The 20,589-nt window shown below is 38.5% G+C and overlaps 1 protein-coding gene and 1 pseudogene across 1 annotated transcript in view; both read left to right on the plus strand.

Annotated features, from left to right (window-relative positions):
- The first annotated feature begins 8,034 nt into the window (after positions 1-8,034).
- LOC138025446 (52 kDa repressor of the inhibitor of the protein kinase-like) lies at positions 8,035-12,266 on the plus strand (annotated as a pseudogene).
- A 2,571-nt stretch (positions 12,267-14,837) lies between these two features.
- The window catches only part of LOC138026485 (lactadherin-like), a 60,726-nt gene continuing 54,974 nt past the window's right edge, over positions 14,838-20,589 (plus strand). Inside the window, exons 1-2 of the mRNA XM_068873861.1 lie at positions 14,838-14,923; positions 19,773-20,141. Coding sequence (XP_068729962.1) covers positions 19,775-20,141 — 367 coding nt within the window. The 5' untranslated portion in view covers positions 14,838-14,923; positions 19,773-19,774. The remainder of the gene's footprint in view (positions 14,924-19,772; positions 20,142-20,589) is intronic.

Here is a 20,589-nt window from a genome sequence, read left to right on the forward strand (position 1 = left end):
TCGAGCTTAAGAAATTGGCATAGGTGCAAATGAAATGTGATACGTGGAGATTTTGGTGTATAAACAGGCCTGTTGGAAGCTTGCTTGAGTTTCAACGAAATGACCTCAAGAATCGGCAAAAAAACACCGGACACTGTTGAATAATAAAGTAGCTGCTCTCCCCAACACCGTGGAACTACCTGGCGATAAATAACCTCGTCTTGGGAGTAAAGTTTTGACTGTCAACCTGAAGAATTGGGCGATTGGGATCTTTGTGTTTGAATTCGCACATTTTTTGTCAAAACTTTTTCCACTTGAAAGAAAAAGAAAACTTACAAAAACAAAAACGCCGGTACTGGTGGTCAAATGATGATTTTTTTTGGTCTCCCATCCAAATACTAACAACCCGTCGAACAGGGTTAACTTCAGCGATTGATTGTCGCTGTCAGATGCTCCGAGGGCACGCTTAAACGTGTTGTGAAAAGCAGTTGTGAGGGAACTTGAAACTTATCAACAGCGGTCAGCCCAGAAGCCAATTCTTTTATTTGCTATTCTTCAGAGACTGGAATGCCATGTAGTTCAAGCCTTCTGATTTTCTGTAACACGTCCCACAGGCAACCCCGTGTATTCTCATACGGAAGAATCTCGTTCTTTATATCCTGAACTGGACATTTTATAGGACTTAAATAACTGTGACGGGTTTTCTTTCAATATAACCAGAATAAAGTAGAGAACCTATAGATTTAACAGTCTGTTTGGTTTTCTGAGTTTGATTTTGTGTTTCGGGGTGGGGAGTGGGGAGGGTTTAAGGACGGTGCCTACTATTGGTATTGCGCATACGTTCCTTCTGCGCATCTCGAGATAACTCGGATTTCCTATACTAATAATAATATACTATAATAATAATAATAATAATAATAATAATATATAAGACATAACTTATATAGCGCAGCGCTTTCTCAAAGATCCAGCGGCGCGTTAACAAGTAATGGTAATGTAATATAAAATCAAGTTGGATAACAGAATAAAAATTAGTACAAATCGAGAAAAAAAAAATTGGATACAGAGAAATAAAAATTAGTAACAATCAATTGGAAAAAAAAAAAACTACAACTACAACTGCCTAAATATATGAGTTTTCAGTTTAGACTTTACTCGTTTGGTAGGTGTTCCACTGTTGCATAATAGCGTCGGCAAGGCAGGGCCTTTCATAGTGTAGGAGCTCTGTGATATAACGCTCTAGATCCATATGTGTTTTAAGATTGCTTTTAGGTAGCATTAGAAGTTTTTTTTCCTAAAAGAAACCGTATGTTTTCTATTAGGAATTTCCGTTTCTAACAGTTCACACATGATACAGAGTATCTAAACCATTTAGTACTTTAAAACCAGAAGCAAGTAGCTTAAAAGCAATACGGGCGGACACAGGCAGCCAATGTAGGCTGCTAAGTACAGGTGGAATTTCCTATGGGTACTGCTTATTAATACAGGGATATTTTTGCGCTGTGTCAAAACCATGCCGCCAGAGAAAGCAACAATATAACACTTGTTAGATCTGACATTTCCCGCATAGTCAGTAAACCGGGGCAAAAAATACCTTTGAATAGACCTTTAGATCTGGTAAAGTTTCGATTTCGAGCATGCTCTTGCCAGCGAGGCCCGAAATGCGGGCTTTTTTTCTCTAATCATCACGACTGCTATGTCGCATGTTCGTACTCTTTTTTGTGATTTTGGGTGATTTTACGGAATAAACATGGAGTTCGAGTGAGTATTCATTGGAAGAAATTTTCTTGGTTCGAGGACAAGGAAACCTTAAACTCTAAGCCGACACAGTACAAGAAGCGCTACAACAGGCGATTGTTTTTGAACGTTCGAGATGTTTTAATTGTCGGAGCAACTGCAGAATCACGGAAACAGGCGCTTAGGCCTAATCACTAAACGAGTGCTATTTCTCTTCACACGAATCCTCGTGCAAGTGAAGTTAGCCAAACCGTAAATTGCAAGCGAAAATGTTAAAGAGTTCTTAGACCTAACTCACTTACAACGAGCGCTACTTTCTTGAACCGATCTCGGGAAAAATTTAGTTAATCTAACCGTAACAGTTCCACGAATTGATCACTACTTAATTCCGGCGAGTCACGCTTTAAGAACGATAAATACTGTTTTTGAATAAATTACATGAAGTTACTTGAATTTATTAATTCGCTGCGTACCGCGTAGTAAGCTACGCAGAACTATTATTCGCGTGGGCAGGGTACTTGGGTCTTTCTGGTCGTGACCATTTACCACATGGGAGCGATCCGCAACTGGTTCAAATGATATTCCTCTAACTGTAAAGCTTTCCAGCGTGTCCCTTCACTTCCTGTCCCGGCGTCGGAAAAAAACAAAAGCTTACCCTCCGCACAACTGGATTTTATTCAAAACAGCACATTAGCTTGCGAAAACCAACCTTCACTAAGGTGCGCCCCCCCCGCGAAATAAGCCAATCGGATCGTAAATTGCATAGCCTCAAAAACACTTTTTTTTTTAGGTAGCCAATATGAAAAATGATGTAACTGTCGAACTTTACGCAGATGTCACATTTTCCAGTGACGCAGTGACGATCTGGGTACGAGATTATAGACCTTAATTCAAGCGATGACCGCCATGTTGGCTTTGCTAGTTGTATCCATGGCAAATATAGCTACACCATTCTGAGTGGGCAACAACATAAATTCGAGAGGTTTAAACGAACATCTTAGGCCACACAGATGATGTTGTTTTCACGTTCCATGAATGTTTATCCACCTAAGTAATAAACTAGCATGATTACCCAAGTTATGTCGACGTTTTTTTAGTAAAAAAATGAGCATCGTAACGACGTAGAAAGTCGAACTGTCAAAGGCAATCCAAAGATATACCATTATTATAAAGGTACTTAATTCTAAATACTAAAAATGGACTTTTAGGCACTGTTTAGTTCAATAGTTCGCCTAACCGATTTTTCCGCAATTTGCTTTTTTTCCAATGTTTTGTGCACCCTCCTTCCCTTCCCCCCCCCCCCCCCCCCCCCCCAGCACTAACACATGGCTAAATGTGCCAATGACAATTTGAAAACCACTATGGGCGGTTATCGTGATAAGGCCTATTAGTAGGCACTGTCGTTAAGCAGTCAATATTGAGGCCTAACAATTGTAGTAGGGGAAACCGCAAACCTTAATTTTGTTTTATTCTTTAAACCCTACTTTGTTTTCTTTCGGATGATTGGGTTCGCCAGAAGAAAACGGTCTCCAAATAACCCATTGGAGAGTCCGTTAGCAAGCTATCAGAGGACAGGGTTTGTGTATTGAAGGATTCAAGGCAGCGATGACTTCTACGGCTCTGTCCCTCTCGCACTTGGGCCATAAATTCAACGAAACAAAACTCGGCTCCGTCACTTAAAGTACAAGCCTAGTTCTTTGTTAGTAAGAAGGATGTAATCTTTTATTTCTTTTATTGCTCGAATAACCTGGCATGAGTCCGGATGTTTTTCTTTAATGTATTTTTTTTAATTCATTGATTTAAATACAGTACTATACATTTATTTCATTTACACCTTTGCTTACACTACTACTGACTACGCACAAAACGTCATTTTAATCTTACACACATACCTAACACTGATTCACAATATCTTACATTAAACATTGTTCACTAGACTTGGCAATCATTACATATAAACAAATAAAGATAAAATAAGAAAAGAATAAGATAATTAATTAATTAAATTAATGAAAGGAGGTAATAGGTTTCGATATATAGTTTAAAATTAGTAAATATTTACTAATTGTTTTGATAGTTTTTAAATAATAAGAATAACTAATGATAATAATAATAATAATGATAATAATAATAGATGGCGATAATTCGAAGGTTAAAAACTGCTTTACCCTGACAATGAATTAACAACCCAGATAATAGAATCACCTGTACCTAGGAATAAAAGTGAATAATTTTACAAAGAATGGTTTTTTATAGAAATGGGCCTAGTCAAGTAATTTTTTATCAAACCTAGTATCTAACGACAACATCTTTAACCAAAACATAAAAAATAAAAATACAATTCATTTCGATTAAAAGTGAAACCAAGAATATTACAGGCAGGGCTCTGGGGTCCTAAATACTAATAGCGTTAAAAGCGGGCAATCATCAATTTAATCCCCTATGTGGGATTTGTGGAAGGGTGTCCTGGAACCTCTTACGCATTGGTGTACCGACCTTAAAATCTCAAAAGAAAGCAATGTTCTAATCCAAACCCTAATTGTGGTGTGATACGGTTTCCTCATTCTTTTCTGAGAGCTTCTCGTCTAAGCGCTTGAGAAAGCGTTTGCAGTCGACTCCCATTCCGCCGTGTTGGTTTCCAAAGACTAGGGGAGTAAAAGATCCCATTTCAACGTCCAGTACCCTCTGTTGGTACTTCCGCTTTGTTTCTCCTCCTCCTGCTCCTTGAAGCTTGTGGATGTTGTTTTTCCCTGGTTACACTGGGAGTTAACATGCGTTACTCCTGACATCCAAAAAATGCTGTAACTCCAAAGACCAAAAGCCCCCTGCCTTGAAATCCAGTCTTGCCTCCGGGCCAGTAATAATAATATAATATAATAATAATAATAATATAATATACTACTAATAATATATATATAATAAGAAACCTTGCTATGTATAAATGAGTGTCCTAATAAACTCGCTCACAGATGGCTCGAACGCTTGGTGACTCCGTGAATAATTTTCTCTTTAAAAATACTTTGTAAGCTGTATGCTGTAAAGATTCACTTTTCTTTGGCTGCAGTATAGATGCAGTAACACGGGCTACTATAAGGCACAGATTGACAGCGGCGCGAAAAGATCGCTTCTCGGGGTGATGTACATATATTTTAGCATTATTCGTCAGATCTAACCTTCGGCAAGTTTACTATAGCTTCCACCCGAGGCAAAAAGGTTGCCAGAATGGTGGACGTGCCGACCATTCTACGAACAGATGCTCTAAGGTCTGTCTTTACACAACCACACAATTGACGTCATCGTATTTTGATAGTTTTAGCTCTAAAAACGTTTGCTGCGGGTGTAAAGAATCTGGTGATTGATTTTGAAATTGAAACATCGAGAGTTTTTTGTTTTTGGTGACTTTCAAAGGGAGAATGGATAACGCCCTTGATGCTCTGATCAATAGAAATCGGCCTTAGTTCGACGAGCTTTAGATGTGGGTATTTGAACCGGTTTAGGAGAGAGTAAAGGTGAACGTGCTTGCGTGACAAGTCCCAAAATGAAATATTGAAAGGGTGTGTCGCAGACTGTCCTGTAGTAACTGATTCGTTTTCAAGATCACGGTTAAGGCTTCTTTCCAGTACTTTGGAATGGCGTTGCACAACCCAAAATAACGCAGAAAGTTTGTTTTTATTTTATACTTTTTCCTAAATTCATGGAAGGGCAAGAAATTTCCTTCTTCGTATAGAATATCCGATAAGGTCTTTACTCCGGCATTATACCATTGTCGATAAAAATGGATTTTCCGCCTATCGTGATAAAGTGTTATTCCATAAATCTCATTTTCTATTTCTTTTTGTTGTGGGGTGTGCTTGATAATCTCTTCCCAAACATTTATGACGTCGCGGTTAAAAGGTGGAAGGAAGGACAATTCAGGCAAAGTTTTTATAGAGAAATACATTCGAATAGCAGAGGGCCACCTACGTGCTGTAATAGATCGAAGGGTATTTTCTTCCAGGACTGCGTTTGAGGATTGAGAAACCGTTTTACCAACCTGCTTTGAAAGATTTATTTATGAATTTAAAGTCAGGCATATTAAGTCAGCCGTCCTTAATCTTACCAATCATTGTGGAATGTTCGATTTTAGGCGGTTTGTGGTTCCATACGAAGCTAGAAAGAAGCTTACTCACTTGGTCAACAAATCCACTGGGTACACTCAGAACAGAGGCAATAAAAACTATCTTTGAAAGAGCTAAATTTTTGACAATGTTTATTTTCCCGTAAAGTGTGAGATCTCGTGATGACCACATGTTAAGACATCTTTCTAGAGCAAGCAATCATTTTTTCAAAATTATATTTTACGGATATTTCCGATCACGGGAGAAGCAAGCGCTGAGACACACAACTTCAGGGGCCATTAATGCCGAAGCCATTTGTGGGTTGTGGATTGTTTTTTCCCAACCACATTGCCTCGTTTTTGATCTGTTTAGTTCCAATCCCGAACAACTTTAAAAGCCTCTAATTCTCAAAAAGTTTTACAACTGAATCTATGTCTCGCACGAAACAGAGGTGTCGTCTGCATATTGTGAAAGCTTATACTCCTTCCCCTTTAGTTAATATTATACCCATTATCGACTGGTCATTTCTTATTGAATTTGCTAAAATTTCAACAGCAATAGCGGTTAAGTTTGTTTTGGAGAAATTCTTAAATGAAAGTGCCACTAGAAAAAAATACCTTAACAATCTATAAAAAGAAAAGACGAAAAACCGCTTTTTTTAGATGTAGAAAGGTGTTACAAATATGTTGCTGTCAAAAACTTTTAGGTACTTTCTGGTGTGAAATTCGCAGGAAACCTAACTACTTTTGACCTGTTCATGTCTTGATCGTACGGTAAAAACATTTGGGAAACTTTCATGTACGGTAGCTGTTGTGTATCTTTTTGCATGGAAAACAACTTGTCAAAAATACTTTTTCCAAATCCTTTCCCAAAAAAACGCTGAACTCGTGAATCTCAAAAATCCGGATTTAGATTTAATCCGAAGTATCCTCCTCGAGTGTGGATACTTGGATTCATGATCCGTTTTTGGATTTCGCCCAAAAAACGCAAAATCCTTTTTTGGATTTTCCCAAAAAAACGCACCATATATGTCAAATTTAGAGGCACGCTGTTGCATACGAAATCTAGTGGCACTGCTTTGACATTTTTTAAATGGAAATAATATTAAAATACCATTCTTTAGACTCCCATCAGTTTCCGTGAAACGGGTGCTTTCTTCGGATTTCTTCTCATAATAATTGATTAAAAATAGAGTAAGCAGTCAGTCATTAAAGTGGCCGAAGCTTTGAACATAACTGTAGAGCCCGAGGACATCGAGATTTCTCACAAGCTGAGGAGGGGCACGGCTATTATAGTTAAATTTTGCAGTCACAAGGTAAAGTCCAAAATTTACAAGGAACGCGTTAAATTAAAGCATGTTAAAATCTCGGATCTTTTTCCCAAGTTACGCTTCCTCTGGACAACAGCACCGAATTTTTGTTAATGAGAACCTTACAGCTTACAGGAGAAGGATGGTCGGAAAAGCCAACAAACGAAGGCAGGAAGGAACGCTTACTAGTGTTTGGACGTTGGACGGTAAGATGTACATTAAAACCTCGCCTGAAGGCGCCCCCGTAAGAATTTTTCTGAAGAAGATCTAGATAACTTATAACTGTTTTGGAATGTTTCACGGCTGGTGGAGAGCGTCTCTACAATTTGCAAAGCAACTGAGAGATACGAACTTTTCCGCGCAACAAATTATCTTTTAACCCTTTTATCAGTTTATCAGTTTTAGTATATGTCTTTCTGTTGGTATACACAAAGGTTCTTTGCTCCCTTTCAGTTTATCTGTGATGCACTTTATTCTTTATTATTACAGTCGTTTGTACGCTTTACTTTGCACTAAATGGGTATGCTACATTTCAGAGACACATATCAGAATAATTTACCGTCTCATTACCCTTGGGGTGAAAACTGTTAAATTCCTCTCTCGTCTTAATAATAACAAAAGGAATGGAACTTAGAATCGGTTCAATAAACGCTAGGGGTTTAGGAGACAAGACTAAGCGACAGGAATTCTTTAACTGGCTTCGAAAGAAGCAGTTATCGATTTATTTCATCCAAGAAGCTCACTGTACGGAAAACAATATGCATGATTGGCGGGCCGAATGGGGGTACCAAGCTCTTTTCAGTTGTGGCACTAGTAAAAAGGCAGGTGTTATTATATGTTTTTACAATAACTTCTCTTTTCAAAAATTCGCGAACATATTCTGATCCCGGGGGACGCTTTCTAGTTTGTGACATGACTACAAACGGGAAACAACTGACTTTGATAAACGTATACGCACCAAATGATGACAATCCCACTTTCTTTACTTCTGTTTTTCAACATTTAGACGATCTCAAGTGCGATGAGATTATAATAGGAGGGGATTACAATTTAGTGCTGGACGTTGAGAAGGATAAAAAAGGCGGACTAGCAAGAACACATAAAAGATCGTTGGAAGTTATAAATAGCTTTTCCGGTGAGTTTGACTTGATAGATGTCTGGAGAGTCCAAAACCCTGGATTACGACGCTTCACATGGAGGCAAAGAAACCCAGAAATACATTGTAGACTTGACTTTTTTCTCGTAAGTCATTGTATCGCTAGTAACACCACCAAAGCAGACATTGTCCCAGGTTACAAAACAGATCATTCAATGATCACCTTGCAATTATCTCTGCACAATAACCAACGAGGACGAGGATTTTGGAAATTAAACACCTCTTTTCTAAAGGATGAAGAATATGTAACCAAATTAAAGCAGCTATAACTCAAACTAAAGCACGAATATGCACAAGATAACACTGTTACACCTGGGCTATTGTGGGAAATGATAAAAATGAAAATTAGAGAAGCATCAATGAAGTATGGAAAATCAAAAAAGGAAAATATTAAGCAAAAGAAGGATGACATTGAAAATCAATAAAAACCCTCGAGGGACGAATTGCTAATACCCTTGCAAATAACTCCCAAGATTTGTGGATGGAATTGGACATGAAAAGACGCGAACATGAAACCCTAATTGAATACCAAACAAAAGGAGCTATTATAAGATCTAAGTCTCGATGTATAACGAAGGTGAGAAAAATACTAAATACTTTCTTAACCTAGAGAAGCGACACTGCAAGCAAGGAACAATCACTCAATTGAAAATTAACGAAAACAAGCTGGTTCAATCAGACAGAGAAATCTTATATGAGTGTGAGACTTTTTATAAAAATCTGTACCGTTCCAAAACGCAAGTGAGCGACTTTCCGGAAGAGTTTTTTCCACCCACACGAGATTATTATTAAATGACGAAAAGCGATCCTCTTGTGAAGGCCAGTTAACTGCTAAGGAATGCCTGGAGGCCCTAAAAGACATGGCAGCAGGGAAATCACCTGGTACAGATGGCCTACCATGTGAATTCTACATGGTTTTCTGGGAAGACATAGGAGAAACCCTCCAGCGCTTTTAATTTCTCCTATGAAATATGTAACCTGATATATCACAAAGGCGAGGAATTGTCAAACTCATACCCAAAAAGGATTCTGACCCTATCTTGATTAAAAATTGGCGTCCCTTAAAAAAATTGCGATTACAAGATTGCTTCAAAAGCCATCGCGAAGCGAATCAAAACAGTTCTACCAGAGCTAATATCAGATGATCAAACAGGCTTCATTAAAACCAGATGCATCAGTGACAACATACGTACACTAGATAGCGTCATCAAATATACAGGTAATAAAAAAAATCCCTGGACTTCCTTTTTCTGGACTTTGAAAAGGCTTTCGATACTCTCGAATGGTCTTTTATCAACAAAACAACTGCACTGCATTTTCTGCCAGCCTCCAGCGGACCAGCACCTTGCGTTCCATTGTGACCGCCTGACCTGACCTTTGCCCCTACCCCCTCCGTAGACCTTTGCTCAAAATGTGCACTAGTGCAAAATTTCAATTGTTTCTTGTGAACTAGTCAAAAGTCTCTTTCATTGGCTGAGCACGATTGTGCACCAGTCAAGTTCTCTTCTCATTGGATGCTGCGTTTGCGGTGCACTAGTCGTGTGAACTAGTCAATATGGGCGTCACTTTCAGGGCAGGTCGAGCGTCAGCCTGTTTGTCGAAAGGAAGATTGTTCACCGTTTGATATCGGTACTGTGTATAAAGGCATTGCTTCGTTTTCCGATGCTGAAAAGTTTTCGATTTATTGAAAGCGTTTGGAAGCCAGATCTGCTGTTCGAGTTTCCGGCTTCGAAAGAAACTTCTGGAAAGCAGCGAAAGTTTCGACAGGAATGGCTCGTGAAATACCCTTGGCTTGTTTATTCAAAGTATTTAGATGGTGCGTTTTGTTTGCCTTGTGTCTGTTTCGGAATGGAGTGTGGCAGAAATGGCGCCAAATTAGACAAACTGTTCCGATCCCCGCTTACATTTTGGACAACGGCGTGTAGCAGCAGGATGGAAAGTCACGCGAGCGGAAAGTCAGAAATTCACAAATTTTCTGTTATGGCAATGCAGAATTTCTTGAGTGAAATGAGAAGGCAAACTACCCCCATTGATCAGCAGTTGAACCGGTTGATACAGCCAGATCGATGAAAATAGAGAGAAAATGAAATCGATTGTGAAAACTGTAATCTTTTGTGGTCAAAACAACATTCCGTTGAGGGGGAAACGAGATGACAACCCTGATGACAGAAATCTTCAAGGAAACTTTCAAGCCCTTCTGGAGTTCCGTATCGACAGTGGCGATTTAAAACTTAAGGAACATCTCGAGAATGCGCCAAGAAATGCCACCTACCGTTCGAAAACGATACAGAACGAGATTATCGAGACCGTGGGGAATTAATTATATTTCTTCAAAGATCATTGCGGAAGTTAAACAAAGCAGAATGTTTTCTGTTATGGCTGACGAGGCAGCGGATGTTTCCAACAAAGAAAACCTGTCTCTTGTTCTCCGTTATGTCGACTCTTCAAAGAATATTCGAGAGGAGTTTGTTGGTTTTTTTTACCTTTGTGGAGAGGAAACAACCGGTAACGCAATCAAGGAGTTGATAATTAATACAGTGCGTGACCTTGGTTTGACCATGGATAATTGTAGAGGTCAATCTTATGATGGTGCTGGAAACATGGCAGGCAGGTACGTTGGTGCATCAACATTAATCCAAAATCAGTTTCCCAAAGCGATTTACGTTCATTGCATGAATCACCGTCTCAATCTATGCGTGGCTGATACCTGCTCACTATCGATGGTTCAGAATATGATGGGTACTGTTAGGAAACTCTCCGAATTTTTTAGTAACTCGCCTAAGCGTCAGCATCATCTTGTTGACAAGATTAAGGAACTATTACCCAACAGCAATCACAGAATTTTTAATTGACGTTTGTCGCACTCGGTGGATTGCCCGTATTGATGGTTTAGATAGAATTGTTGAGCTCTTAGTCCCAGTTTTGTCAACATTAGAAGATGTGCAGCTCAACAAGGATAAGAATGGTGTTGTTCGTGCTGGTACTTGGAATCCCAAGAGTCGGGATGATGCACGGTCTTACTTAAATGCTGTCACTTTTGGATTTATTGTGACGCGCTTGTATTGTTAAGTATATACTAAATTTAACAAGGCCTGCCACAGTTAAGCTGCAAAGTGAAGAAGAAATGGACATTCTCAAGGCCGAGCAGGAAATTACCACTCTACAGAATGCCCTTAAAGACATGCAGACGAACATTGAGGGTCATCATCATCGGTTGTTTGATGAGGCTGTGCAACAACTTTCCCAGAAAGTTGGTCTTGAACCTAGCAGACCAAGAATTGTTCAGCGCCAAATTTTTCGTAGCAACTGCCCTGCATCAAATCCAGAGGCATACTATCGGATCAACCTTACGCAAGTGTTTTTGGACCATTGCTTGCAGCAACTTCAATCAAGATTTCCTCAAGGAGCCTATGTGTGTTTTTAAGGGTTTTCTGTCATACCATCTGTTCTCCTGAAAACTCCATCAACCTGGAAAGCTCAGATTCAAGAGTTTTGTCATCACTATGCACGCGATCTTCCGAACGTTGTTGGCCTGCCTGCGGAGTTGGAGTTGTGGCAAAGAATATGGACAGAGAAGAAAGAAAAGGCAGAAGACATCCCTGAAAAGATTGCCAATACTTTGAAAAGTGTTGATCCAGTTTCTTTTCCAAACATCTTCACCATCCTAAAGATTCTTGCAACGATTCCTGTTACATCCTGTTCCTGTGAGAGATCAATATCTTGCCTTCGTTATCTTAAGAATTATCTAAGGGCCACAATGGGAGAAGAGAGATTGAATGGTTTGGCGCTTATGCATGCTCATAGGGACATTCCTTTGGATTTGGATGAAATCATAACTTATTTGCGTCTCTCCATCCAAGACGAATGAGAATGGCCAACATTTTATGCAGTGATTCAAGGGATGATTAACAAATTCCACTTTGCCATTTAATGAACTTTTCTTTGTTTTGAACTGAAAACTAAACATGGAACAAAACATTTTATTTTTCCTTGGGCTGTACGTTGAGAACCTCCTCGTGGTGGAGTCTGGAAACATGGCTAATACCTCACCAATATTTACTTACCTAAGCTTTCTGCTTGTTATGTACAGGTAACAGATCGTGTTAAGTATTATTTTTTATAAAATCGTTTTTAGTAATGCCAACAGCAATCAAACATTTTGCCCGAAATGAATTTTAAATGGCAAAAGGGAAAGACTAAGGCACTGGGCGTTTGGTTCGCAACGGATCAGGATACGGCAATATCTTTAAAATTACAACGAAAAGCTTACGAAAGTTAAATCTATCTTAGGATGCTGGAAATTTCGAAGACTTAGCTTAATAGGGAAAATTGTTGTTCTGAAGAGCCTAGTAGCATCGCAACTTGTATACGTACTCACATCGTTGCAAACTAAGCACCATGCAATTAAAGAGATTAATAGGATGTTTTTTAAATTCTTATGGAATGATAAAGGTGATAAAATTAAACGCAAGGTTATGATCAATGATTATTCTGAAGGTGGACTCAAAATGATCGATATTACAACTTTTAACAAATCCCTTAAAGCTACCTGGATTAAAAAATACCTGAACACAGAAAACTGCAGCAAATGGAAAGTTTTTTTTGATCTAGAACTCGCAACATATGGAGGCAACGCCGTCTTTAAAGGGAAACCTAAACAAAAAAAAGACATCGGTAATCTAAACATAGAAGACCCATTTGTTAAAGAAGTTATAGAAATATGGTCTGAGACCTTCTTTGAGAAAGGAATAGTGTCCAAAGATCACTTTCTAGCTCTACCTCTGTGGCAAAATCATTAATAAGGATAAACAATGCACCAGTACTATGCAAAGATTGGCTTTCCAAAGGTATAACACAAGTAAAACATTTAATGGATGATTCTAACAACTTTCTTTCCCTTGCCAGCTTTCAAAATAAATATCAACTCAAAGTCAGACCACTAACTTTTTTTGGCATAATCTCTGCTGTTAAACCTTTACAGCAACAGATTCCGAGGTCTCAGCTGAAGTATGACAATTTCATGAACACGTTCCTAAAGCACCAAAAACCATCGAGAATAGTTTACAAGAAATTAATTTCTGACCAAGCGGAACGACCGCTATTATCTCAAGAGATGTGGCAGAAAGATATCGGGTCCACAGCCAAGGTAAAAATTGACTGGAGAAAAGCCTACTATTGTCTGCTGCGCGTGTACAAAGAGTTCCAAATTAATTGACTTCAATTTCAGATTTTTACATAGACGGCTAGCGACCAATAATTTTTTGCAAAAAATAGGAATTAGAGAGGACGGAACATGCACCTTCTGCCATGATAAAAAAGAAGATCTGTTACATTTATTCTGGGGATGTGAAAAAAGTAGAATTTTTTGGAATGACCTCTCTATATGGCTGCAGGCGTGCCACGTGCTTTGTATAGGTAATCGCATGGGGCCGAGTAAAATTAAGGATTAATATCACGCGTGTTTTCAGAAGTTGCTGAAATTGCCCGAGTCGCGCAGCGACGAGGGCAATTTCAGCAACTTCTGAAAACACAAGTGATATTAATCCTTAATTTTACGAGGACCCATTGCGATTACTTGTTAATAACAAAGAGGGCAAAATTTTCTTAACACTGTTGAGGCACCTCGAAAAACAGACAGCTAAGCGCTAAGCGGAGTAAAACACTCGTTCGCTCGGAAGCAAAAACAACTAACAAACAGACAAGCAAGTCAACTTGTTCTTTGCGTCCAAAACGAGTATAGATGATTGTTATTTACATCCTCGAGAGGAAAAATACGAGTTTCATTCGTGAACAACTGTAACAACGATTAAACCAAATGTTAAGCTTCAATTTATTTTATTCACCTGTGCTGTAGAGGTTTTTACCACTTGCAAATACGCATCCGTAAACATAGCAAACGGTTTGTCCAAAGAAATCCACCAAATTTGAGCTACTTGTTCCTCCCGTCAATGGCAAATTGTTCTGTGACCTTTTTTGTTGAGCTGCAAGATGTCGTGGTAAACTGAAAGCCCTTGACGAAAGGAATCATTTTGTTTTTCAACCACACAATCCCGCTACGCCGGGCGCCATGTAAGTCGATCCAAGTTTTAAGCTTTTCATGAAAAAAATCTTTTGCCCTTCTTCTTGTCACTCGAAAATTCAAATTCCAGATCATCTTTTAAAGCTAGTTCTTAATTTATGCCTTTTCGGCGAATGCAGCGCGAATTAAAAGACAAACTTCGATGAAGACGAAGTTTTTTTGCTCAAACAGAAGAAACCAACTGAATGTGGAAGACGTACGTTCAGCCAATCAGGAGCGAGAGTCCCCGCTGCAACGAGTCTCCTAAACCCTTAACCTTAACCTGAATTTTTTAAATATTGATTCCTCTATTTTAAAACTATCATTATAAATGTAACCCTAAAGGAAAGAGATGGTTTTTTTAGAAGTGCTAGAAGTCGTATTTCATTTATTTATTTTATCTATTATTATTATATAAATACCTTAACAATCTATAAAAATAAAAGACGAAAAAAACATGCTTTTTAGATGTAGGAAAGGTGTTAACAATATTGTTGCTGTCAAGAAACTTTTAGTGTACTTTCTGGTGTGAAACTTGCAGGAAACCTAACTACTCAGTTTGACCTCTTCATGTCTTCGATCGTACGGTAAAAAACATTTGGGCTAAACTTTCATGTACGGTAGCTGTTGTGTATCATTTTTGCATGGAAAACAACTTGTCAAAAATACTTTTTTCAAATCCTTTCCCAAAAAAAAAAAAGCGCTGAATGGTGAATCTCAAAAATCCGGATTTAGATTTAATCCAAAGTATCCTCCTCGAGAGTGTGGATACTTTGGACTCATGATCCGTTTTTGGATTTTGCCCAAAAAACGCAAAATCCATTTTTGGATTCAAGAATCCGTTTTTCGGAATTTTCCCAAAAAAACGCACCCTATATGTCAAATTTTAGAGGCACGCTGTTCCATCCGAAATCTAATGGCACTGCTTCAGTGACATTTTTTAAATGGGAATAATATTAAAACACCATTCTTTTTAGATTCGGTCCCACCAGTTGCCGTGAAAACGTGCTTTCTTTGGCTTTCTTCTCATAAATAATTGATTAAAAGTAGAGTAAATGTTTGTGCCTTTTAAAACGACAGAGAAAACACTTGGCAGTGGGTTCCCGTCTGTGCGGCTTGAAAAATCTGAAGATTTTGTATCGAACTTCTCTCTACCAGGTCTCTCTGTGTTAGTGATTTAAAAAGTAGTAAGCTTGTTTTTTTTCCTTTTTATTACGATACTTATACCAACCTCAGTGGTCGCGAGTGCACTCAGAAGTTAACCGTTAGTTGCTCGGTGTCCATATTGAAAATGTCAGACCCATTTATTTGCGTGATAACCTGACAAACTTTGAGTATAAGCCGGTTCGTTCAACAAACTTCTGTTGTGGTGAAACATTGAACGGTTAATTAATCAGCGCGCCTTCGAGCTACAAAATAAGAAAGCAGGGAAACCTGCGAAAAGCGATTCTTATTTAATTTATTCAAATAGGATGATGAAAAACCCAGTACTGTTGCGACCGTTTTCAATATAACAGGTGACGAACTCTATCTTTTATGGGTGCGGGGCCGAAAAAAAACCATAAAAACTACGCCGATTTTACAAAAAAAATACGAAATTCAGCATGCATTACTAAACTTCATTTTGTGAATTTTCGGGATCGTCATGAAACCATTATCAAGCAATGCGAAAGAATGGAATTTTATACGTACACTTATGAAATAACATAATTTTGTCAATGAAATGAATGTCACAGTGGGAGTAGCAAAGACGAACAAAGAATTGTCATGAAATGATCCAGATAAGTGCAACGGGGATCATTTTAATTAATCTCTTTCATAATTTTGTCAATGGGGACCTACCTGAACATTTAGGGTAGCAGCTTTCTTCATGAAAAAACATTTCAAAAGTCAAGCAATCAAATTTCTTTCAGTTGTAGTTTTTTTTGAATACTGAATTGTTCTAAAAAATGAAATTAAACGCAAGGTTATGATCAATGATTATTCTGAAGGTGGACTCAAAATGATCGATATTACAACTTTTAACAAATCCCTTAAAGCTACCTGGATTAAAAAATACCTGAACACAGAAAACTGCAGCAAATGGAAAGTTTTTTTTGATCTAGAACTCGCAACATATGGAGGCAACGCCGTCTTTAAAGGGAACCTAAACAAAAAAGACATCGGTAATCTAAACATAGAAGACCCATTTGTTAAAGAAGTTATAGAAATATGGGTCTGAGACCTTCTTTGAGAAAGGAATAGTGTCCAAAGATCACTTTCTAGCTCTACCTCTGTGGCAAAATTCATTAATAAGGATAAACAATGCACCAGTACTATGCAAAGATTGGCTTTCCAAAGGTATAACACAAGTAAAACATTTAATGGATGATTCTAACAACTTTCTTTCCCTTGCCAGCTTTCAAAATAAATATCAACTCAAAGTCAGACAACTAACTTTTTTTGGCATAATCTCTGCTGTTAAACCTTTACAGCAACAGATTCCGAGGTCTCAGCTGAAGTATGACAATTTCATGAACACGTTCCTAAAGCAGCACCAAAAACCATCGAGAATAGTTTACAAGAAATTAATTTCTGACCAAGCGGAACGACCGCTATTATCTCAAGAGAGGTGGCAGAAAGATATCGGGTCCACAGCCAAGGTAAAAATTGACTGGAGAAAAGCCTACCTATTGTCTGCTGCGTGTACAAAGAGTTCCAAATTAATTGACTTCAATTTCAGATTTTTACATAGACGGCTAGCGACCAATAATTTTTTTTGCAAAAAATAGGAATTAGAGAGGACGATGTGAAAAAAGCAGCATCTTTTGGAATGACCTCTCTATATGGAACATGCACCTTCTGCCATGATAAAAAAAAGAAGATCTGTTACATTTATTCTGGGGATGTGAAAAAAAGTAGAATTTTTTGGAATGACCTCTCTATATGGCTGCAGGCGTGCCACGTGCTTTCAAAAGAGAACCACTTAGGAATGGAAACGGCCTTAGGCCTGAAGCCAGACGACGACTCCAAATTTTAAACTCCAAATTAATTTTTTTTGCCTAATGGCTAAGCACTACATTTGGATTTGCCGTTCGAAAGAACGATCCCCAACCCAAAACAACTTCTTGCTTTCCCTGAAACAGACGCACCAATGGAAAACAACACAATAAGAAATTCAAAGAAATGGAAGCCACTTCTGTCCCCGGTCCTTTGGCCATTTCAATGTCAGCAGCAACAAACTCAACCCACATATAAGGACGGATCGTGTCGAATCGCACCCGGGCCACATTGGTGGGAGGCCGAGTGGCTTTCACCACTGCGGCCATCCCGACTTAAATGATGAATGCAAATGACTTACGATCGAAGGGCAAAAGTTCTATTTTGAGGTGGCGTTTCCCTTGACGTCGCCGTCTTAGATCTTAACGTCCTTTTTGCTATAAAAAATGGAAGAAACTCTGTAGGACCTCTCGGCTCCTCAGTTATAGTCAAACTGGCCAGTAATGAAAGGAATTTCAGAACCAACAGCAGGTGTGCCTCATGCCACTGACTACGTCGTTATGAACTGATGTCGAGCTTGATTTTAATCTGGTTTAGGTCCTTATCTTTAATTGCACATAGAGCGTTTTTCAAAATGAGTGTCGTAAAAACCAAAACCAAAGTATTTACTTTGGCCAATCAAAAAAGGACGGAGACAATCCGGTAAAAACCAATCAAAACTCGAAGTAATTACACGTAGCCGATACAAAGAGCGGGAAAATGTGCACGCGCGAGCTAGCCCCGATGGTTATGGTTTTTAACCTCTGATTGGTTGAAAAAATGGCTGCGAGAACGTTTAAATAACCAATCACTGAGTGAAGGTAATCAGAAACGAAAGCATGTCCCTAATTACTTTCGACACTCAATTGAAAACCGCTCTATAAATCTGAGAGGTTTTTAGGGGCGTTTTTCCATTTACAACAAATTTCCGGAAATTTCGGTGGAAATTTGCATCGGGTGGAAAAACGTCGTCCATTTAATTCAGGTCCGTTTCGCCGCCCAGTGATTTGCGATTTTACGCGGCCAACGGGAAAACAGGCACTCCTGTTTAGAAGTTCCGTTTATTCCGGACATTTTCCAGTGGAAAAACGAACCAACAAACGTGTGTTTCCATTTACATCCCAACCGGAATTTCCGAAATTTCTTAGTAAATGGAAAACGGCCCTTTATTTCTCCTTTATTTAAATATGAGGAAATGCTTTTAATTTCTCAAAGGGGCCTTTAAATTATTAAGAGCTTTGTTTTCAGTGTTCCCGATTAGTGCTTGTGGAGCATACAACTAGAATTGAAAGTCATGACGCTGTGTCAAGGTTCTTAACTTCTTATAGGGTAGTATCGAAAAACGAAGCACCCTGTTTTCCCATTAGAAAGATCAGCTTTGAACAGAGGTCAAAAAAACACATGTTACTATTGTTGATTAGAATAGAAAATCAACTTAAATACATAAATACATACAATAATATTTATGTTACAATTCACGATAATGCTTATAAAGTCAATGACCAGCGCGACGCACAAATTAATGCGGGTAATTCGATTTATGTTTCACCCTTCGAGTCTTGTAAGTCGTCCAACATGTAAACTTGACAGTAGATCTAACTTTTCGGTTCTACGCGATGGATCGTTTTCGTCCTGACAGAAGTTACGAGTATTATAAATGACTAACACACACTGCAACAAATAAAACAACTTTATTACCCTTTTTAAGTGAAAAGAAAGATTATAAATATGGAGAACCTCAAGGGTAACCTAATCTTGCTGAGCCAACATAATTTTAATTGATAATTAAATTGATTGAAGTTGACAATAAAGAGTTGGTAATCGAAAATAAATGGAATAAAAAACAAAAATAATTCAACGGTAATAAATGAAAAGCAAGGGGAAAAGAGAGCCAGTAAAAACTATAGAGAATTTGTTCACTGTATGAAATACTCAATAATTTATGAGTAGCCCTGTAAAGGTTGAGTTTCAGTTGTTCTTTTATAAATTTTGGCTTGGGGGAAGCTGTTTTATGTTCTCATCTAAATCATTCCAGGCTGCAGCCACCGCATGGTGAATGTTGAATTTGCCATAGAGTTTAAATTTGAGTTTACTTTGATCAATTCAAGTTATGCTGCCAAATTCTCGTGTTTCAAAGAGCCAGCGGCGAAGCATTGGATGTTCTTTAAAAAGTAACTCCTTCCATAAATATCAAGAATTTGTATCTCCTTCAAACATACCATTATCAATCTTAATTAGTTGTTACATACTTTACTTGCCTGCTCAGAACTTTCGCGATTTATCTTGATATGACGTTGTCTGCTCAAGCGCCTTGTGACTAAGGGCCTAAGCTTTATGAATCTGAATCAAACTCACTAGCGCGCTGTAATAAAATACTCTACAACTGTAAAAATTTTAAATTGTTCTTTGTCGACACAGGAATGAGTTTTGCCGTGAAATCTCTACTCATTTACTTGGTGTTGAGGTCAGAATTTGCGAGTTCTTGCACAGCAACTTACTCCGTGCAGGGACAAGTTCTTCGAAACCACACCATCAAGACAGAGACCGCAGACAAAATAGAAGATTGTATCGTGCGTTGCATGGCATATCCCGGATGTAAAAGCAGCAACTTTTATCGCGTGGACAAAAGCTGTGAACTGAATGACAAGACGCATGCGTCTCACCCAGAAGACATGAGACGTGAGCTTTATACAAACTACATGATAAACACTCTGCGATCTATACCTTGCAAAACTCAGCTCGATTGTGGTATGGATTTGATATGCACACCGTTCCTGATTTGCGAAGGTATGTCATGCCCAAAAATGAAGTAATGTGGACTTTAAGATAATGATAGGACGGCAATGTTGATAAAATGTTACCTTCAAATATAACTTTGCACTATGGTACGTCTTTCGTGAATAACGTGGTACAATGTGGGCGAATTATCCTAAAAGTAAATTGATATGAACGCCGGATTTCAGATTAATAATAAAGTGTGGAAGGTTCATTTGTTATGCTCAAGTTGTTGTCAAAGCCTCATTTCATGTCGTTGTTATGTAAAGTACCACAAAAATATGAAATAAAATGGGTGCCTCACGTGCAGCACAAATTAATTTTCCTCGCTTATTTTGCATTCTCGTCACCTGAGCCTCGGATCGACCCAAGGCTCTGGGAAACTCTGCGTAGCAGAACATGCGCCGTAGGGTTCTTACAGTAAAAAATTGGCTATTTGAACCTTACGGCGCCTGCTCAC

The sequence above is a fragment of the Montipora capricornis genome, chromosome 12, assembly GCF_036669925.1.
Source record: "Montipora capricornis isolate CH-2021 chromosome 12, ASM3666992v2, whole genome shotgun sequence".
Classification (NCBI taxonomy): Eukaryota; Metazoa; Cnidaria; class Anthozoa; order Scleractinia; family Acroporidae; genus Montipora; species Montipora capricornis.